At 41.8% G+C, this 23,782-nt stretch overlaps 1 protein-coding gene across 1 annotated transcript in view; it reads right to left on the reverse strand.

Annotated features, from left to right (window-relative positions):
* Positions 1–21,706, reverse strand: part of LCK (LCK proto-oncogene, Src family tyrosine kinase) — a 66,238-nt gene extending 44,532 nt beyond the window's left edge. The window contains exons 1-3 of the mRNA XM_072136586.1: positions 21,500–21,706; positions 7,603–7,700; positions 1,222–1,297 (exon numbers count right to left, since the gene is read on the reverse strand). Of these exons, the coding sequence (XP_071992687.1) occupies positions 1,222–1,297; positions 7,603–7,695 (169 nt within the window). The 5' untranslated portion in view covers positions 7,696–7,700; positions 21,500–21,706. The remainder of the gene's footprint in view (positions 1–1,221; positions 1,298–7,602; positions 7,701–21,499) is intronic.
* Positions 21,707–23,782: the final 2,076 nt, after the last annotated feature.

The raw sequence follows: 23,782 nt of genomic DNA on the forward strand, positions 1-23,782 counted from the left end.
TTGTAGCCAAGAAGGGCAAGACCATAGGATCCACCCTGTCTCTCAGCCTTTTCATCAGCGACAATTTAGGGGCAAAAAGAAGAACTTGGCTAGATTTTCCAGGTTGCCACAGATGTGGACATAAACGCTGTAAAGCTTGTGAATTTATCATAAAAAGTGATTCTTTTAGTTCTTATGTAACACAATGTGCACATCGTGTAAAATCATATATCAATTGTAATACCTCCAATATCATTTACTTGGCATCATGCACAGTGTGTGAAGTACAGTATGTAGGATGTACCACATGTCCGGCCAAAGTGCGCATAAGAAGACATATTTCTGATGTCACCAACAATTCTTTTAATGTTTCCTCCCTCACCCGTCATTTCAGAGACGTCCATAAAGGTGACATCTCGAGTTTTAGATGGATGGGTATTGAGAAAGTCTCCAAACCGATAAGAGGTGGAGATCTACAGAAAAAACTTCTGAATAGAGAATCCTATTGGATTTTCGTTCTCGACACCAGACAACCGAAAGGTATGAATTATAGACAAGACTTGATAACTATTTACTAAACATGTCACATCATACCGTTATATCTTATCTAAACATATAACATTTACTGTGTTTTGTTATATTCTCTATTTTGTATCTTTGCCTATGTTTTATGGCTTATGTTAGACATCTGCAGTATGTGTCAGAGTTGTGAAGGGTTAAACCTTTCTTCCCATCCTCCTTTGTTCCACAAATTCGGTCATGTGATCGTCTTTGTTAGTTTTATATAAAGTGCTCAATTTCACTAGTTGGATTAGATCATGACTAAGGCTGCTTAGCCGAAACGCGTCGATCATTTTTATCTTCTATGTAATTCACCCGATGTACTGATGCACCAATAAATGAAGTTTTAACCGTGGACGCTGCGCTGGATGATCTTTTCTTTATTGAAGTATTTGGGCACAAACCTCCACTTTCAAATGAGTGTTTTATAGCACCCGCATTTTTTCCTTGTCCTCTCTTCTGCCTTACTGTATTTCAAGGTAGCTGAAAGAGGCATTGTTTTCCTTTTCCCACCCTGGAAAACATATTTGCATATTTCTCAGTATCCCCTACTGGAGCATCAATGGCTATAAGTCTACACACGACTTAGGGCGACCTTAATTCGCAAAATCTCCATAAGTAGAACTTCAGTTCAAAGTTCAGTTTAAAAGTTCAATTCATTTTAGTTGATATCTTACTTACCATGCACTGGAGAAGTGGGAGGAAGTTGATACATATATGAAACCAGTGGGTCTTGTACATCATATGCTGTGATCATCTGAGAGGGCAACAGAAGGAAAAAATATTATTCATATTCAAATCTATAATTTTCTGGGTTATGTGTACTTTTGCAACTTTTTGAAGATTTATCCAAATAAATGTCTTTTACAAAAGGCACTGGCCACAAGCATTTGGCTATTGGTGTTGATTTAGAGAAGAAACAGACAATCTATGAACTAAGGACAAAACATTTTTGCTCTCAGTAAGTCTGGGTTCACAGCACGTTTTTTTATATATATACGCTAAGCGTATACTTCGGGAAGGTATATGCTTTTTGTCAAACAATTAACATCTTCCGGGAACATCTGTCTTTCATGGCCCAGCCCACTGGATGTCAGCTGTAACAAACATGGCTGTTAAACGCCATGGTCAGCTGTATTTAAAAAGTTTTCGGGTTCACCCAAACCCCCCACCCGCAGTGTTCTTGACATCACAGGGATGTCCATAGTCAAAGCCTGTGAGATCCTGTCACCCTAGGCCAGTGATGGTGAACCTTTTAGAAACCAAGTGCTCAAACTACAACCCTTACCCACCTGTTTATCACAAAATGCCAACATGGGAATTTATTCCCTAACTTGTTCCACAGTCTGTTGTAACTTTCAATCATTTCAGTGTTCTGAGGACACCAATGCAGTAGATAGAATGTTCTCCAGAACAGGAAGAAATATTTTGCCTGGAGAAGGAGCAACAATGATAATTCTGATCTGTCCACACTTTCCCACTCCTACTGTAGTCCCAGGCAGCACTGTTGCTTTAAAATAACATTGAGCATGACAAGTCCTGGGCTGCCTGGGAGTGCAAGTAGATAACTTGAGTCCTCTTTGGTGACCAGAGAGAGGGCTCTGAGTGCCACCTATGGCACCCTTGCCATAGGTTCGCCACCACTGCCCCAGGATGACGGACTGATGCATAGGTTGGGTGACAGTGATAGTACCCTGCAATTCATCAGTATTCCAGGGTATTATAATGAGCAAGCAATCAGGTGATTGCTTGTTCGTGTCCTAAAATGCATGTTTTTGTGCATGAGGCCTAAGTATTAGCTGTTTTTCAGAGCTGCTCATAAAATATAATCTTTGAGTGATTTGGGAAAATCAGCTCTGCTTTTTAACTAAATAGATACACGGTCCATTAAAATATTGGACATGTACATTCATCAATTAAAATAAAAGTTGCATTTAGTGATTTGCCGTCATGTACTTTCCCATTTAGCTCCGCTGTATGATAAATTTCCCTCATAATGTGTACTGAAGAGAGTTCCACTGACACTCACGCATTCTGGCCAGTCAGTCAACCAGATACAAACAGGGAGTTTGATGGAACAAACTACATCTAGTAAGTAGTGATGATAGTAAGTAGGATCGTCAACAGCTGAGGTGTGTATTATGATGAGGTTTTACAGCAGCTGAAGTATGATGCGGTTCTGCAGCAGATGATGTGTGTATGATGAGGTTCTGCAGCAGCTGATGTGTGTGTGATGAGGTTCTGCAGCAGCAGAGGTGTATAATTTGTTGTTTTTCAGCTTTTTTGAGCTTTATATTACTAGGTACTGCATAAGATGTATGTATCATGAAGTCAGCATAATTTGTTGCAGGTGGGGATTTGAAGGTTTGTCCTGTTTTCTAAAAGACCTAGAAACTGCACTGGCTCTCTGGTTCACTTCTGGTGCACTTGCTGCAATGAACATAGATGAGCATGTTTTTGGCAAAAAATCCCCATGCAATGTAATTCCACATGCACACGTCCGTAGGGGGGACGTATGTTTGCAAGCTTGCCAGGGCCGGATTAAGGTTGGTGGGGGTCCCGGGGCGCAAAATCTGGTGGGGGCCCCCATTGAATGTAGTCCAGACAGGGAACAGCAATCCATTATTCTGAAGAAACGCTTTCGGGACAAAAAATACCCTAAAACTCTTATAGAGGAAGCCTTTAAGCAAAACCGGACTCGTCAACAGAATGATTGTCTACAAAGAAAAACGAGAGTGGATAATGAAATAACATCTAGGAAAACCTTCGCCTTAAACTTCATTACCCCTTTTGACAAAGGGAATAGGGAAATAAGGAGAATTCTCAATAACCATTGGGGAATCCTGCTCAAAGATCCACACCTGGAAGGAATCATCCCGAAAAAACCTAAAATCACATTTCGGAAGGCTACAACACTCAAAAATATGCTAGCACCCAGTAAATTAAAAAAAAGCTAACCCGGGATTAAAATTAACAACAACAAACAGAGGCATAAGGAAATGTGGCCATAAACAATGCCTCTGTTGTACAATGATATCCCATGGTACATCATCTTTTAAGTCTCTCAACACAGGAGAAACCTTCCAGCTAAAACAAGAGCTCTCCTGCGCATCAAATTTTGTTATCTATGTTATAAATTGCGCATGCGGCCTACAATATGTAGGTCGCACTGTTCAGACCCTAAGGGTGAGAATGAATGGCCACAGACATAAGGCAAAAATAGGCTTTCTGAAGCAGACCCTATCAAAACACCTAACGCTGAAAAACTCTCCCTAATCCCGATCGAACAGGTACCAGAGGACTGTAAAAATAGGATAAGAACACTGAATAGAAGAGAATCCTACTGGATTTTTAAATTAAGAACACTACACCCTGATGGATTAAATGCAGTACTGGAATCCATATAATCGATCCCAGGGTCTATACAAACACAAAACAAGAACCTCCTAACCATACCACCCAGATACAATCATCTTCTGTTCACATCTTCTGCTCACAGAACACTTTTTTCACACTAAGGCATTGTACGGCGATCCGGCCATCCCCTGTCTTTGCGTTCCGTAGTCCTGTTATGATTGACCCCAACAAGCTTCCGTAGATTATTGACGTCATTACATGGCAATCCCCCATTGCCATGACAATGGACGCTATCCCCACTCCTCGCTCCTAGTTGCGGCTTCATCACTCTGTCAACATCACATGTCCGGTCTCCCGAGAACAAGTAAATGTTAACATTCTACTAATGATTGTTTTCTTTTTCTAAACCACTGTATCGATACTGTAGGGGAAATGACCTCTTTTATACTTGTTATGGTATTTTATTATTATTCTTAATACTTTTTAGAAACTTTCTCTTATGTAACCCGGTGTCTGATTTCCCGGGCTATTCCCGGGGTGCCTATCAAACACTTGGGATGTAAGTATATAAACATCTGTGGATCTTTACCTCTCTATACCTGACGAAGGCTTAAGTACTAAGCCGAAACGCGTTGTACGACTTTTATCTTAATATGTTTTATACTCTCATCCGTATATGTAAATAAAACTGAACAATTTTTGGAACTTAAATAGCCTGGTTCCTAGTAAGGTTTATTTTTGAATCCGAAGCGCCGGTGCATTGCCTGTGACCCTTTTGGATACCCACACTGCTTCACCGTCTGGATCGGGTAAAGCGGGCATCAGGAAACAACTGGCTGCTATATGCTTGATTACTCCCTGGATAAGGTGAGCGGCGACACTGCCACACTTCCTTACTTCTATACGCTAACTAGATATACTTCACGAGGTTAGCGCCTCTTGTCTCTCTCTCTACCCTCCTGATATCCCGCCAGACCCACCGCTCCCGGAGCCTATGAGGGGGTACGCTTCCACCGGACTCCTCTAAGGTAAAATAATAAAATTATACTTCACCTACCTCTGTTCCCCCAATGCGCGCCGTCCCCGTCTTCTTTCGTCCCGTTATCCCAAGATGGCGGCGCCCCGCTGGTGGCGCCAGCGCAGTGTGTGACATCACACCGTAGGTGCCCCATTTCCCGGCCCTGTCAGCGCAGACTCAATTGCACAGTGGGCGAATCGGGCAGTCATGCGACCGCTCGAATCACCCACATTTGGTGGGGGCCCCTTTAAGAGCAGAAGTGGTGGGCTCCCCCCCCCGCCCCGTGATCCGGCCTTGAAGCTTGCGGCCGTACATACATCCCCCACAGATGGCAATGGGCGCACAGAGCGATACGGTTTTTAGCAATAGTAAATTTACTGAGGGATTGGTGCAGACAGCTGAGTTCTAGCTTTAACCCCTTAATGATGTGCACTGTATGCATACAGGGAGTTTGTCTGCTTTTTTGTTCCTCATACATCAACTAACAGTCAATGTTGACACCAATAGCAATTGTTAACCATTTGTGTCCCAGTTGTTGAAGTCCCAAAAGTGCATCATAGAAAGGTCAGTTGGTCCAGAAAAAATATCCCCCATTGGGTTAGGTACAGGGTTTTTGGAACAAGACAACCCCCAGTTTACCTTCTATATATAGCTTTCCTGTTTCTGTTTTTTTAGGGAAACTAAAATATGCAGTAACCCCTACTGAGCATTTAAACAATGGCTGCCATCTCAGTCTGTATATATGGCTATGCAGCTGGCACACTGAGAAACAATTTTGCATAAAGATAAAAACTGAATTTGCTCTAAAACAAAAAAGAGTTTAGAAAATGGAAAAGTAAGTCTGGAAAGTTTATAAAGGGAATTCACTTTACAGGTTATAGCTGAGGGTGTCTTGGGAGGTGGTTGACTTTCTTTAAGAGTATAGGATGGATGATCCATCACTCGTAGTATATAAAAAAAATAGTATCTTTTATTAAGAACATCAGTATGCCAGGTTAAGGTGCGTGATACAAACTTGCATCCATGGATTACAAAAGGGAAACACTTGGAATGACATACGTGTTTCGGACAATAGAATTCATGTCCTTATTTGTGTAGCTCACATATATACTAATTACCACCTGAAAAAGGAAAACAACCCACGCATGCGTGGACAACATTAGAGACATACAAAAGTGCAAACAAAATACTTGGTATAGATGAAAATTATTCCAATATAAGTACATAGTATCAGTGCGGTTATTTAATCCCCTGGGACATCTAGTATCTAATTATCTCCGATTTCTTAATTTTAGGGTTCTATCTCCCCTCTTTTGGGCAGCGTCACCCTCTCTATCGCTACAAACCGCACGCTAGAGACATCACCATGGTGACAGGTAAGCAAATGTTTTGAAAGTGATGACATATTTTTCACCCCCAACCTGTCTATTTTGAAAGCATCGCTGATATGTTCCGCTTTTTTAGGGCTCTGATAGTACTTCCTACATATTGTAATTGACACAAAATATACATGGCCAAATATACGACATATTGGCTGTTACAATTCATCTTTCCTGAGATCTGGGCGGTACGATCATTGGTACAAGAAAAGATCTCAGAACTCGGCATGTATTTGCAGGTGGAACATCTAGTGAGCTGTTGCATCTTTTTACTTTTTTCTAGACTCTCTTTAAGTAAACATGTATTATTAGGATATAGGAAAGGCAACTGCTCTAATAGATCATTCTATTATCTTTTGATTTTATCATCTGCATTTGGAATCCTACCCAGGTTGTCCACTTTCATCAAATAATTGATATTGCTTGTATAGTAAGAAATAATACTAATTTGCAATATACTTTCTGTATCAATCCCTCACAGTTTTCTAGATCTCTGCTTGCTGCCCTGGTATAGAAAACATCTATGTCAGTGGTGGCGAACCTATGGCACGGGTGCCAGAGGTGGCACTCAGAGCCCTTTCTGTGGGCACCCAGCACAGATTTACCAGATAGGTTTCAAGGCTTCCTCCTGCAGTCCAAGACAGCCCAGGACGCACCATGCTCAGTGCTTTATTAAAGTCACACCTACTTGGCTGCCAGGACTACAGGAGGAGGGAGAAGGTATGTACAGAGATGGATAATCATTGAAACCCTTGCTTTGGGTCCCCTGATCCTTCCTCTTCAGGGGACCCTGGAGGTAAACTACAATCCAAATGTCTCCAGCGTTCTATTGTATTGGTGTCCTCAGGACGCCAATACGATTGAAACTTATGGTACAGCATACAGCAATAGGTTACTGCTCAAATTTTTATGTTGGCACTTTGCAACATAAAAGTGGGTTTTGGTTGCAGTTTGGGCACTCTGTATCTAAATGGTTCGCCATCACTGGTCTATGTTAACTTCCAGTGGATAGAAACGTGTCCGTAGTCATGTGATGAACACACAAGGTGTTAGTATCACACAGGTCTGATTACTTGCTATGTTAATAACGGCTGGTGCACCTGCGTGTACATTACATGACTATGGATAGATTTCTATCCACTGGAAGCAAACTGGAAGTTTTCTATAGCAGGACAGCAAGCAGAGATCTAGAAAACAGTGAAGAATTGATACAGAAAGTATATTGGAAAATTGTATAACTTTTCTTTACACAAACAATATAAATTATTTGCTGAAAATGGAAAACCCTTTTAATTATGTATAACTGACCTGTTTTTTCTCTCGAGGGAGGTGGCAGTTTTCACAAACATCAAAGTTTTCCATCCAATCCTCTTCATAGTCAGAGCTGCATCCACACCCCATTGTACCTGCAGACAAAGTAATCATAATAATTTATGTGGCGGAATCATATTTCGCAGCACTTTACAGATCATGTGATACATTTACAAAAAAATAAGGGAACAGACCGACAACATAATCAGATCAAACAATAGCAATGAAAGCCCTGCTCGCAAAAGCTTACCAAGGGGTGACACAGAAGGTTGACATTGCTTGTATTAAATAAATAAATAATGCTGAATGAACCCGTCACGAGCCGCTATAGGTATTTACAAAAAACATGGTAATTGGTCTGCAGAATAACCTGTTTAACCCCTCTCTGACCAGGCCTTACAATGCTTTACTGACCGGAGTATTTCTAACAAATTTTCATATTTATTGGTTTAAGGGCCATAACTTCCTTTTTTTGTGCAATACAGTACAGTACAATTTTTGCTGCGTTTTTTTCATGACACAGAGGAATAGTTAAAAAATCTAAAAAGTTAAGGGACTTTTTTTTAAATTTTTCGTTTTTGGGGAGGGGTTAAAATATATAAAATTATATATTAAAATATATTAAAATATTATTTTTTCGTAATTTATAATATATATTTTTATCAGTTTTCAAATGAACTCAAAATTACCATTATTTTTTTTTTTTATAATCGCTTTATTGGCACATGAATAAAACGGAACAGCATCACAAATCAAGGAGCATTAGTTGAGGTAGATCAGAGATAACATCGTACATCACTATGCAATCATTCACCATTCGTGAAGAGTTCTGCACAAAAGCAAAAACCTTAAAAATCCCCATTCCAACATATACATATAACAATAACCATTCTAATCGAGAGAAGGGCCAGGGTACATGGTACTCAGCCATCTTACACCTGCAGATGCACAGAGGAATACAGGAAGGGTGTCCATCACTCATTTACAATTATATTGTATCAAGATATAATAATCATGCTACAGCAAGTATTACACTCATTGAAAAGGGGTAAGAGACTGTCTGAGACTACGGACATTTAAAAGGGTATCTGGGAAAGAGCACCAGGAGCCCCAAACTCTCCATAACTTATCCAAGCAGCCATGGTGTTTGTAAACTATATTCTCATACGGTAAAGTTAAGTTAACAAGTTTCTTCCACTCGGAGACAGTAGGAGAATAATCCAGCATATAGCAATGGCCTTAGGGGCCAAAAACACTGCTTCCTTCAGATAACTAGTTTCAAAATAGGACCAGGCACAGGGGCGCACCTGCCATGAGGCGAGTTGAGACTCTCGCCTCAGGCGGCGCGCCACCTGCTGGACAAGGGGGCGGCGTTGTGTGCCCGCCCGCTCGCTTGTGCTTCCGTCTGCCCGCCATGCTGATGCCTATGCCGCTGCCCAGGCTGACAGACCTCCCTCCATGCCGGGTGGCGCATTCTCTTTCCCGCCGCACACATCCCCCTGTCAAAAGTGCAGCGCCACCTGTCCGCTCCGGGCATACCCCCTCGGCTTCCTCTCAGCTCGGCTCCCTCTCCACTCCATCTCCTCTCCGCTCGGCTCCCTCTCCGCTCGGCTCCCTCTCCTCTCCGTTCCCTCTCCTCTCCGCTCGGCTCCCTCTCCGCTCGGCTCCCTCTCCGCACGGCTCCCTCTCCGCTTTGCTCCATCTCCTTTCCGCTCTGCGCCCTGTCCGCTCCCTCTCCTCTCCGCTCAACTCCCTCTCCGATCCCTCTGTCGCCCCCCCCCCCGCTCCCTCTCCGCTCTCCCCCGCTCCCTCTCCGCTCTCCCCCGCTCCCTCTCCGCTCTTCCCCGCTCCCTCTCCGCTCTTCCCCGCTCTTCCCCGCTCCCTCTCCGCTCTCCTCCGCTCTCCTCTCCAACTCCCCCCCCCCCCGCTCTCCCCCGCTCCCTCTCCGCTCTCCCCCGCTCCCTCTCCGCTCTCCCCCGCTCCCTCTCCGCTCTCCCCCGCTCCCTCTCCGCTCTTCCCCGCTCCCTCTCCGCTCTTCCCCGCTCCCTCTCCGCTCTCCTCCGCTCTCCTCTCCAACTCCCCCCCCCCGCGCTCCCCCGCTCTCCCCCGCTCCCTCTCCGCTCCCCCCCCCCTTCGCTCCAGGTGCCCACCCCAAGTGCAGAACAAGGCGGAAGCTTCCTAAAAGAAAAGATAGTAAGTTTATCTGTATATGTATGTGTTTGTGTATATGGATGTGATGTGTGTATGTGTATATGGATGTGATGTGTGTATGTGTATATGGATGTGATGTGTGTATGTGTATATGGATGTAATGTGTGTATATGTGTGTATGTGTATATGGATGTGATGTGTGTATGTGTATATGGATGTGATGTGTGTATGTGTATATGGATGTGATGTGTGTATGTGTATATGGATGTGATGTGTGTATGTGTATATGGATGTGATGTGTGTATGTGTATATGGATGTGATGTGTGTATGTGTATATGGATGTGATGTGTGTATGTGTATATGGATGTGATGTGTGTATGTGTATATGGATGTGATGTGTGTATGTGTATATGGATGTGATGTGTGTATGTGTATATGGATGTGATGTGTGTATGTGTATATGGATGTGATGTGTGTATGTGTATATGGATGTGATGTGTGTATATGGATGTGATGTGTGTATGTGTATATGGATGTGATGTGTGTATGTGTATATGGATGGTACACTGTATGCATTTTATACTACATGGCAGCATGCTGTATGTATTTTATACTACATGGCAGCATGCTGTATGTATTTTATACTACATTCCGATATGCTGTATGTATTGTATATTACATGGCGGCACACTGTATGCATTTTATACTACATGGTGGCACACTGTATGCATTTTATACTACATGGTGGCACACTGTATGCATTTTATACTACATGGTGGCACACTGTATGCATTTTATACTACATGGTGGCACACTGTATGCATTTTATACTACATGGTGGCACACTGTATGCATTTTATTCTACATGGCGATATGCTGTATGCATTTTATTCTACATGGCGATATGCTGTATGCATTTTATACTACATGGTGGCACACTGTATGCATTTTATTCTACATGGCGGTACGCTGTATGCATTTTATTCTACATGGCGGTATGCTGTATGCATTTTATTCTACATGGCGATATGCTGTATGCATTTTATTCTACATGGCGATATGCTGTATGCATTTTATACTACATGGTTGTACACTGTATGCATTTTATACTACATGAGGGTACTCTCAATGCATTTTATACTACATGGCGTTACGCTGTATGCATTTTATACTACATGGCGGTATAATATATGCATTTTATACTACATGGCGATATGCTATATGCATTTTATACTACACGGTGATATGCTGTATGTATTTTATACTATATTGTGATATGCTGTATGCATTTTATACTACGTGGCATGCTGTATGCATTTTAGAGTAAATGGCGGTACGCTGTATGCATTTTATACTACATGGCGGTACACTGTATGCATTTTGCATTGCTTTATTTTCACATCAAACCAATATGATGGATCTGGTCCTGACACTCCCTGATATATTACATATATGGGCGGGGGGGGGGGGGCGTCTCTCTATAGCTCGCCTCAGGCAGCAGACAGGCTTGGTACACCCCTGACCAGGCATCATCCCGGGTAATTCCCAATAGGAAAATGATCATTATTAGTTAATTCCCTAGTGTGTGACGGTTGTTTTGATATATAATATTTATACTCTGGGGCACATGAGGTAACTATGGCAATGTTTTTTATAGTGTACCGATTTTTAAAATTTTATTGGAGAATATTATTGTGTATTTTTAAATATTTAATAATATGTGATGTGTTTCTGTGTTTGTTTTAACTTTATGTGTCCCCCATGAGGTCATAGGAAAGGGGGACATTTTACCATTTTTCCTTTTTTTTTTTGAAATTCTAGTTTTTGCCTGTAACTATGGCATCTGTAAAAGTCCCAGTTACAGGAAGACCTGGCTTTCCTGCTGTGAGCATCAGAGAATGTGGTAATAAACTGCTCCTGCATTATTCTTAGGGTCTCCGTCTGTCTCTGGCAGCCAGAGACCCGGTCCTGCTCCCAGAATTACTACAGGAGGGGAAAATGGCAGCAACCTCTAATAACGTTGCTGTCGATTCCTGACCCATCGACGTCTAAAGTGGGTAGAGGAGTTAATGGTATCAAGTGTTGAGGGATTACTTAGACGGGAGACAAAATCAACAGTGATAGTGAAAAGGGAGTAGAAGTTACATGCAGTTAGGGGATGTCATAGGCCTTCCAAACAAAAAGACCTATTAAATTAAAAAGATGCAGATCCCTTGCTTGTGAACACTACATTTATGTTAAAGGAAATCTAACATTACAATCATCCATAACAAACCAGTGACACTTACTCAAAGATCCAGGCACCATGACTGTGGTTATCATCTTATATATATTTGCAACGTCCCTGCCAATGCGCATGGCAGAGGAGTAGTTGTGAATAAGCCCTTTTTCTATGCAATACATATAGAGGTAATTGAGCAGCGGTAGATTCTGCCTGGATAGGCAAGGGTTAAAGAAATGTTAATGTTATTATCCAATGATGTTCCATTATTGTAACTGGAGTGTGATTGGAGGAGGAGACCACCTGACTAGGGAGGAACTAAACCCTTAGTCAGGGGAGGAGTTAGCTCTCTTCAAGCTCTCAACACAGGACAAACAGGACAGGACAAACAGGACAGGACAAACAGGACAAAGCTGCAGCTTCCAGGATTGGACACAGCTACATCCCAGCCTGTCCCTGCATCCAGGCTGGTGAAACAACTCCTGAGGTTCCTCTCCAAAATCACTCCAGTACTGCAATTGTACAGAATCGTTTGTCGTGTTGTTACCGTTTGCTGAATAAAGAACTGTAAGTTACTTTTATGCACAACATTGCCTACGTCTGGTCCCTGCTACAGCTGCATCACCATCAAGGGCGCCCCATCTATCTACCAGGGACACACACTACAGACTCTAAGGGCTGCCCCAGGGAGAACCAGTACTACAGCCTCTCCCTCTAAATCATTTCTTGCCAACACCACCTGCTGGAGACCTGCCAGGCTGTAGGACAGCTCTCCGGTCCCCATACCAAGCACCGTGACACTAGCGTGCCTAGGCCGCAACCGCCAGCCACTCCGGTATTCCGGTCCCCGGCTGTCTCCAGGCCCCAAGAAAAGGCTAGGCCCCGGTGGGGAATGTTGTATATTTTATCCATGCCTTCTTTCTTTCTAAAATTGGTATTATGCTAATGAGCCATAATGGCTCTGAGGGGAATTACCAGAGCCCCTTTGTGCTCTAGTTTCACAGGCTCTTACACTGTGGAGACCTACTGTCCCAACCTCCCCTTTGTTCCCACAGCACTCTCCCCTCTCTCTGCCTGCTATAATTTCACACAGAGGGAGGGAGAAAGTGCTCCTGCACAGTGTTACACCCTGGAAGGGGGCTACGCTAACTTTTAAAAGTTAATTTTAGAAGGAAGATTGCCACCATCACGGTGCCTTTATCTAGGAGTAGTCCCTTGTTTATCATGTTTGATTTTTAAACACGTCAATACAAAAGTTCACTGGCGCAAAAGTTTACTTACTGAACAAGAGTGCACTATTTGCTGCTAAACAAAGGGGGAGCTCACATTTTCACTGAAAATAAGAAATCAACTGAAATAAATATACATGCACTGTTTAATAGAGGGGTGCAAGAGAATTAATAATCTACTGAAATGCAAGCAGCTAGTGACGTCACTAGGAGTACAATTGTAAGGAGAAACACTTTTCTTCATCGTGTTTCAAACTCAGCTTTCTATGTCAAGAAGGAGTTGTGCAGCATATTGTAACCATTCCCCTTATGTAGAGGTTGGCAACTGTATGTGTTGGTGGGACCAGTAGTCCTACCCAAATTGAATCATGTCAGCATCATTGAGCTTCTCGTACCTATGTCTCCACCATAAATTAATTGTATAAATGGGCACTTGGCCAGAAAATGTTGTAGAGTAAATTATAATTGCATGAAACATTGAGCTAATATAGACTCATTCTAAATTAATTTAAAAACTATGTTTTGTAAAAAAAAAAAAAAAAAAAAACTATTCAACTATGTAAATTAAATCCTACTAGTTTGATACTTAAATAAATAATGTAATATGCCCTTAAAGAGGTATTCTCGTCTGGGCATTGACATCCAGATTCATTAATCAGCCATATATATACATTTCTTCAATTAGATGTTATTAAAAAAAATGTTCCTGTGTGAAGATAATTTCTCATAAATGTAGTCATATGGTCCCTTAGAAACAAGACTGTGTCCTTGGTTACGGCCACCTCTGCTGGAGGGATTGCATAAGGAAACAAAATGTTTCTGAATATTAAATGTCAGAGGAGTTACTCCAAGTCCCAAAGCCGTCCTGTAATAATGAACACTGAATCCATGTGGTTAGGCAGGGCTCAATAGCGCATATCTGGCCACCGCTGCCAAAATGTGAGGTGGTCGTATCCGAGGAAGCCATCTCGTTTCTAAGAACCAACATAGCTACATTTATGAGAAATTATCTTCACACAGGAACATTTTTTTTAATAACATCCAATTGAAGAAATGTTTACATATGGCAAATGAATTAAATTAAATGTGAATGCCCAGATGGGAATACCCCTTTAACTAAATGCCATAAGCAAATGTATTAGTAAAAAAACTACTTGTGTTATTATAAATTAAATAAGTTAATAGGCAAAGAGATCAATTTCATAATTCAGGGCATTTGGAAACATACACTTGGTGGATTCAGATGAATCATTATAGGTGCTGCTTTACCTTTTTTCAAAGCAGTTGCTTGCATTTCAGTAAATTATTAAGCATTTACAGGTGGTACCCATCTATTAAACAGTGCATGTATACTTCAGTTGATTTCCTGCTTGATTTTTGATTGTGCTTCAATTTTATAATTTTATGATTTTAGCATATATATTCTAACCAGGGCCAGATCAAGCGTGCAGGCAATCCCCATGTCAGAAATAATAGTGATTCTTTAACATAACACACACCAGCTCCTGCAGAACATCACAATACACACATCAGCTGCTGTACATCATCATAATATGCATCTCAGCTGCTGCAGAACATCATAATAGATGTAACAAGACACTTCATAATCCCTCTAGTTCTGTGTGCTGACAATGTGGTTAGATTATCAGGGTACAGGTTTATATACACTTTCATTTAGCTTCTGAGCATTGTACTAGTATCTGACAAATAGAAAAAGACAGATCAGAGATGAGAGTTGATGAGATCCATGAGATGCTTATTACACTCTACTATTAGAGGCATAACATACACAGCCCTGCTATATCTCACCTATATACATGCTGTCAGTTCTGCTGTGCTTCTCCCTCCCCCACATAAAGATCTTATCTATCTGTAGTTTACTCTCCTCATGAGCCGACCAGCAGAAAGGGAGTGTGTATGTGTGGGAGCTCCACACAAGGGTGGGGGTGAGGGCTAGAGGGCGAGAGCAGCTCAGCATCAGACAGAAGAGCAAGATGTCTACCGGACCCTAAATTCATAAGATACAGGGTCTAGGGGCAACCAAAATTGTGTACAACGGGACTGAAAGAGACAGTTTGGAATTATGTTTGTGAAATGCTGTATTTTTGTTAATAATAATGTTATTTTATTATCCTGAGTACATTTAAGAAACTTGCCTTTGTGGGCAAGATACATTTCATAAGGATCACTTCTGATTTTTTGAAACATTGCTCACCATCTTGGTTCTTAATACTCAAATTAAGTACTGCAAGAAATAACTATTTATATTGATATTTAACTCTGGGCAACCAAAATTGTATACACCAGAACTGATAGATAGGTTGGAATTATATCTGTGAAATGCTGTATTTTTGTTAATAACAGTTAATTATAGAATGTGTTATTTTGTTATCCTGAATAAATTTAAGAATCTTGTCTTGATGGGAATACCCCTTTTAAGTTTTTATGTTAAACATATTTTTCAACAAAATAAATATATTTTTTGTGATGGTTATTTTCATATAATCAAACTAAAAATATGTTATTTTCTGTCTTTATCTAGTATAGCATGTGGTCAAATAATCCTTTAGGACATTAGGAAATTAGGACCTCATGAGTCTACAAATGTATTTTATGCAAAACTGGAACGGAAGCTTCCAAAGTTATTTCTTTTCAACGCGATCAAGGTCCTTAGTCTATGTATAATTACCAGATTTTCTGTGTTCAGAAGAGAAATAAATGGGCATGTAAAACTACAATGAACCATTGTTATATGGCTTGAGGAAATTCTCTTTATGGGGGAGGTTTGTCATACACTGGTGCTAAGTGTATCATGTAAACCCCAACCTCCCCTGCACCTGAATTCATCAGAAGGCTCTGGATTCCTGATAAATTCACCGGGCAGCTGTGCTGGCATGGCAGTTGTATGCGCAGACATGGACAAGAACATCCCATGCCGGCCCACTCTGCCATTAGCCATGCCCGCTTCATGTTTTTATATTCCCCCTATAAGCCTATTTAACTTTCAGAATAAAATTCCAATATTTCATTGTTATTTGAGAATACCATAGTAAGTAACAGATAGTAAGATAGTGATGTTCCCTTATACAAGGCCAATATTGGAGAAGCACTCCTAACAGAAAAAATAGAGGTTTTCCAGTTTAGGTAAATTATTTTTGTATAGTTTTTATTACATAGTTTAAAGTGACACATTTTTTCAATATACTTTTCTACCCGTCTTCATGGTTTGCTTGAAGAGCCATTAATGTTAGCTTCAAGTGGATAGAAATCTGCACAGGGTCATGTGATGTCACACAAGTGACCATGTACCTTTGTGACATCACATGACCATGGACATGGACCATGGACCAGTGGATTTCTATCTACTGGTAGTCAGCACTCAAGCTTCCTAGGATGACAACAGCAAGCAGGGATATAGAAAAACTGTGAGGAATTGATACAAAAGGCATTGAAAAACTGTAATTTTTAACTATACAGACAAGAATATTTATTTTCTGAAACTGGACAACCCATTTTAATTACCTGCCTAAAGGAGTGGTGTATATGGGTCAGGCTCAGAGGAAGTGGATCCTCTGAACCACTGCGGACAATGACACAAGCCAATACCTGGGACTGGAGTCTAAGTGGCACCCGTTTTCACCAGAGCCCGCCGCAAAGCAGACTGTACTTGCTGCAGCGTGATACCACCAGGTCGTTCCACAGGCATGACTTGTCCACAGTGGCAGCCAAGGTCGAGGTACAGAAACGGCAGGCAATCTCGTGGTCAGGGAAGGGCAGGAGGTCAGGACAGGCAGCACAGGATCACAGTCGAAGACGTAGCAACAGGTCAGGGCAGGCAGCAAAGGAGCGAAGTCAGTAAAGTAATCGGGGTCACAACAGGAAATCACAGAAATAGCGCAAGGCATCAAACACAGCTTTCTCTGAGGCGCGAGGCACGAAGATCAGACAGGTTGCGCACGAAGAGGCAGACTTATATAGAATTCCTAAAAATGGGCAGCGCCAATTAACCGTGTGCTGGCCCTTTAAATCTGGAGAAGCTGGTGTTTGCACCCTAGGAGCTGGGAACGCGAACGCGGCGGAGGGATTCGAAGCAGGAGCTAGGAGAGGTGAGACGCGCACACGGTGCACTAGCAGGGGCAGGGGGACACAAGTGAGCCCGCAACCTGCGATGTTGGTCGCGGGACCCCCAGTGACAGTACCCTCTCCCTTCGGCATCGAAGATCCAGTTTGGAGAAGACCTTGGCTCCATGTAGGCGAACAAACAACTGAGTGATCAAAGGCAAAGGATAGCGGTTCTTGATGGTGACCTTGTTAAGACTGCGGTAGTCGATACATGGACGGAGTGACCCATGCTTTTTGGTCACAAAGAAGACGCCTGCACCAGTTGGAGAAGAGGATTAACGTATGAAACCCCACTGCAGGTTCTCTTTAATGAAAGTGGGTACACTTGACCCGGAGGAGGAAACGTACCCGTCAGCAGATCAATAGGGCAATCGTAGGGATGGTATGGAGGTAAAGTCTCTGCTAGTTTCTTTGAAAAGACATCTGCAAAGTCCTGGTAGCATGCTGGAAGACCCTCCAGAGACTTGTGGAGCACGGCAGAGAACATGACAGGCACAGGATGAGGAACTTTCATGCAATGAGACTGGCAGTCATGTCCCCAATGGAGAATCTAACCCGTCTCCCTATTAAGGACGGGTGCGTGGAGCTGTAACCACAGAAGACCTAGCAGTAGGGAGGATGTAGAGTGTGGCAACACCAAGAAGGACAGTTTCTCCTTATGCAAAGCACCGACTTGCATGGATATCGGGCTCTGTGCAGTATCGGACCGGATTAGAGAGGATTTGTCTGCTGACCGAGGAGATTGTCGAGAAGGACCACAGGAATATGGTGCTGGGAGACCAGGGCGGCATCCACAAAGTTCCCTGCAGAACCAGAGTCCAAGAAAGCCGGGACCTGGAGCTGGGTACAGATGTCAACACCGAGGAACACTGGAATGGTCAAGCGTGGAGAAGCTTTGCTCACACCTAAGGACGCTTCTCCTAAGAACCCTTGGTGCTGGCGTTTCCAGGGCGTTGGGGACGAACAGGACACTTCCCAATGAAGTGCTCAGGGCTGGCACAGTACAGACAGAGATTCTCCAGATGTCGTCTGGAACGCTCCTGGAGGGAGAGTCGAGTTCTGTCCACCTGCATAGGTTCCTCAGCAGACAATACAGGCGGAGGCTGGATCAGCTTTTGGAAGGCAGGTGCCAGTCGAGGGAAATGTCTAACTTGTGCTTGAGGGTGCTCGAAGCATAGTTCCTCGGCGCGCTCCTTGAACCATACATCAAACCGAGTGGCTCACTCACAGTAGACGGCAGATCACGAGCAGCCGAAGCATCTTTGACCTGAGCAGACAAACCCTTGTTAAAGGTGGCGATCAGACTGCATCGTTCCAGGCGAGTTCAGAGGCCAAAGTGTGGAACTGAACTGCATACTCTCCCACAGACAAGTCGCCTTGACGCAGGTTCAGCAACGCGGTCTCAGCATGTCGATTCTTCAAAGACAGACCAGAATTCTGGCAGAAATGCGGATCGGCTCGGTCCCACAGGGGAGTAGCCGAGGCCAGGGCTTTTCCGGAGAGAAGACTGATGATAAACGCCACTTTCAATCGCTCTTTGACAAACTGTGTTAGCATGAGTTCAATGTGCAGGGAGCATTGGGTTATGAAGCCCCTGCACAACTTGGGGTCCCCATCATATTTCTCGGGCATGGATAGTCATTGCCTTGGTTCTGCAATAGGAAGGCAAGCCAGGGTAACAGGAGTCGCAGGAGCAACCTCAGAGATCTGTTGCTGTTGCTGGGTAGCTAGCAGCTTTTGCAGTATGGTGGTAACTTGCTCCAGCTGTTCGCTTTGAGCGGCAATCTGGACCACAATGGTGGCAAGGCCACGCCGACTGGGAAGTGCAACTTCTGCGGGAACCATGGCTGGATCTTACCGTTAACCCCGAAATGGAAAATGGCGCCCAAAGTCAAAAGTGTCACTTTTTTGAAAAATATGAAAAAATTCTATAAAAAGTGATCAAAAGGCCGTACAGTCCTCAAAATGATAGCATTAAAAACTACGTCAAAAGTCACAAAAAATGACACCATCCACAGCTCCATACACTGAAATATGAAAAAGTTATTAGTGCCAGAACATGGCAAAATGAAGATTTTTTTTTATATACAGAAGGTTTTAATTTTTTATATGTATGAAAACATTATAAAACCTATACAAATTTGGTATACTCGCAATCGTACTGAACGAAAGAATAAAGTACAAATGTGATTTGGGGCGCTCAATGAAAGCTGTAAAATCCAAGCCCACAAGAATATGGCGCAAATGTGTTTTTTTCATCATTTTCAATGCGTTCAGAATTTTTTTCCTGCTTCCCAGTACACAGCATGGAATAATAAATACCTTCACTATGAAGTGCAATTTGTTACACAGAAAATAAGCCAACACAGACCTCTGTACATGGAAAAATAAAAAAATTACAGATTTTTGAAGGTGGGGAGTGAAAAATGAAAATGCAAAAAACGAAAAAGGGCCACATCCTTAAGGGGTTAAGCACCTCCCCACAATGAATCAACCTGTACAACTTTTGTGTTATTTATTCTGAACGGTGAATAGTGTTTTTGTTCATCTATTATCTAAAAAGTATTTACTAAAAACAGTACCAATATAAACAATTCTATAAAACAATAAGCCCTAATGCAGCTCCATTTACAAAAATAGAAAATGTGGATTTTGGATGGCTAAATTAAGATCGAAAGTTAAGTAAATCACTCCTAATAGTTAGCATTGAAAAAAATAGCTCACCCATTAAACATAAAACTGGCTGTTCAGTAACAAGTTAATTGTAATAATATTGTGTAGTCATAAATCAGCTATGCAACTTTAATTTATGTTAGTTTTGATGGGATCTGAAAACAATGTGATAGATCTATGGATAGTCTCCCAATGTCTACAATTGAAGCAAACCATAAAATAACAGACAGTATATTTAGCTATCAGATCCCTTATTTACCTAAGAGATAAGTGATTCTAGGCAGGCCCGGCGTTGGGGGCTCCAAACTGGGCCCCCTGCATATGGACTTTTGTGGGCAGAAGATGCATTTCTCTTTTAATACCTCTTGGTTACTGTATATACCCGGGTGAAGATGCTTAGCATCTATCTTCTGTCTACATATCTATCATTTAATCTAATCTGTCTAATTATCTATTTTCTATAATTGGTCTAATTATTATCTATATCTGTCTATTAACCAGCTATCTCCTATCTATTATCTATCTATCTATCTATCTATCTATCCATCTATCAATCAATTTTCTATCTCTCTCTACTGTATCTATCTTTTAGATTATCTGACAATCTATATATAATCTACTTTATATTTATGCATCTATAAACCTATCTATAAATCTATATCATCTTTCATATTTATCTTCTATCTTCAACCATCTATCGATCTCCTATAAAATTCTCCTACAGTCCCATATTACAGATTGCCTTACCATACTACTGTTTGTAAACTACAAAGTGTTATTATTGTGCCAGGCTAAAGGGAGCAAACTTACTTAATGCGACTGTTCAAAATAGTTTTATTTTGGGCCCCACTTTTAGTTCTGCCAAGTGCCCCACTTTGTCTAAAACAATCCATGATCCTAAGTGTACCTGGCAGTTACTTTTCTCATTTTTTTCTAAGCATATGAAACAAGTAAAAGGTAATGGCAATAGTATAGATGCATTCAAGCATTTGTCCAGACAGAAGCAGGCTAATGCACTATAGAGTTATTTTAATGCTAAATAATCTTACAAGTATCAAACAATAGTTTTAGTTCTTATGTACCCTATTTATCTGACATTAAAAAGAAAATAGGTCTTCCACCTGGCTCAGCCATCTTGTGAAATAGATCAGAGGAAGCTGCCATTTTACACAGCAAGTAGTTCACAAGCAATGTATGGTTTACCGGAGTCTGAAATATTTCCTGCAAACAATTAATATCTAATGTAGCTTAAGATGAGGCATATATTGTGTTCATAGGATGGACATAAGGCCATTCAGGTTAGTTGAGATGAAGCATGCACACTGTGACAATTCGTCAGCCAAGCTGGGCACAGTTTCAACAAAATACTCTCAAAAGAATATGTTATACCACAATAATATGATTACAGAATAAATATAAAGGGTCCAATACTGCAGACATATTGAATAGCTCATAGATGGTAGATGACAGACACTTATGTATTATGTAGATTTTTACCTGTCAGTGAGGAGTTCTGGTTAGACTATGATCACCATTGCACCTATAATATGTATTCCATCTATAAAGCCTCTACTTTTTCTTCTCTCTCTCTCATAGATTGGTTTTCTATATTGTCCTTCCTTGTTCCCAGTATTATAAATCCTTTGTCATTGCTAAACTACTTGCTTGTTCTTGCTTCTCTTTACTGCATTCTCTTTTCTTCTCTCCCTCCCTTCTTCCTTTACTTTGCATCTGTTTCTTTTCTTTATATTGTTACCTGACTTCCTGCCCAAGCACAGCTCTTAACACCCATGCTACAACCACAAACACATACTATTCATTGTGTAGCTGAAACAACTGCTGCAAACCAAAACTGATGTTAGTTTGGTCACTGCTTAGATGCGTTTGACCATTAGTATCCACACTGATTAAAATAAATCAATGCAAAAGTATCACAACCACCTAAATTCTGAACTTTCTTTTTCTAACAAATTATTCAGTAATTAGTCTAAGCACCTTTGGAAGAGATTATAGCCTCCAGTCTACTTGGCTATGATGCCACAAGATTGGGTATGATGCACTTCTGGATTTGCAGATTTTCTGCCATTATCTGCAGATTCTCTCAGGTTGGATGAAGACAATTGTTACACAGTCTCCAGTGATGTTTGTATTCTGTGCCCTGGTGGATCCAGTGGGGGGCATTCACAGATTTGCTTTGTGTGAAAGTGAATGGTGACCACTGAGATTATGACAAAAGCCTTCATGCAGTTGATAAACATATTCAGTACAACATATTTAGGGCTATTAGGAATCAGGTTCTCTTTAACTAAAACTAAACATTGTTGGCATTCTTACATTGCAACTTGAATGACAGAATCATTGTAATATCTATACACACAGTGAATACTAAAAAAAAGGGAACCTTGTAAGCCCCAACAAAAAATAGTTCCAATGGCCCAAGCCCCCATCTCCTCGTCCTAATATACTTTTCTAAAGTACTGAAATAATGCAGAATGCTAACAAAGCAAACAAAGGGTACTTGGTACAGTGAAGGAGAAATGGGAGGAGGGGGACATGCTACAGTGAAGAGGACATGGGAGGAGGGGGATGTGCTACAGTAAATGGGTCATGGGAGGAGGGAGGATCTGCTACAATAAAGGGGACATGGGAGGAGGGGGACAGAATACCATAACGGGCACAGGGGAGGATGGGGCCAGCTCCAGGAAATGTGACATGGGAGGGGGCAGCCCCAGGAAAGGGGACATGGGAGGAGTCCAGCTACAGGAAAGGGGGCATTGGAAGCAGGGGTAGGCACAGCTACACAAAAGGGGATATGGTAGGGAGGACATGGGAGGGGGCCAGCTACAGGAAAGGGGACATTGGAAGCAGGGGGAATGACAACTACAGAAAAGGGGATAAGGGAGGGGGCATGCTACAGGAAAGGGGGATATGGCAGGGGGGAAAGGGGACAATAAAAGCTATAAATGCACACTGGTCCCTGGAAAAAATTTATGCTCACAGCTGGACCCTGGGCAAAGAAAGGTCGGGACCAATGCCATAAACCATAAGGGCCTGCACAGGCTTTGCACTGGGGCCCATCAGCTTCAAGTTACAACACCGGTTCAGTTTTATCATAGACTATAGTTTATGAACAATAGATGACAGACTGATGCAAGACTGATGAAAGGGCAGGGGCATTAGGCTCCATCTGTCTTACAAACGTTACATTTTTTTTCTGGTATGAAAGCTCCCTACAGTTAACTCCAGTCCCCTACTGGAGTCAATTGTAGTAAGGCTATGCACCTCATTTGTGACAAGCCCTGTGCCTGAAAAACACTGGACTTAATACATGCAATAAAAATACCACCTGCATTGTCACTGCATAAGAACAGTGGACAGATGATGGCACTCTGAACAATGCATTCATTTTTTATGCAATCATTGACAATTAACAAGAAATTGTTTTATTCAGATCTGTGGAGTAGGTAAGCCAAACTACCAACCCAGACTCCAACTCCATCAAAATGGTCACTGATTCCGACTCCACAGATCTGTTTTCATAATCACTGTACTAACTTGAGAACTGTCCTAAATCCTTAGATCTGAAATAGAACAGACTTTTAAAAGGAAATTTCATAATTAATAAAAAATTTTATATATTTTTGGAGTCACAGTCGGTCCTTTTTATCACAACTCTGACTTCACAACTCCACAGCTCTGTTTGTATTGCTGATCTTTTTCATAATTTCTACTTGTCAAGTTGTGATTGTTAGGATTTTTCACATATGACGAGGTCATAAC

This window comes from Engystomops pustulosus, chromosome 2, assembly GCF_040894005.1.
Source record: "Engystomops pustulosus chromosome 2, aEngPut4.maternal, whole genome shotgun sequence".
Classification (NCBI taxonomy): Eukaryota; Metazoa; Chordata; class Amphibia; order Anura; family Leptodactylidae; genus Engystomops; species Engystomops pustulosus.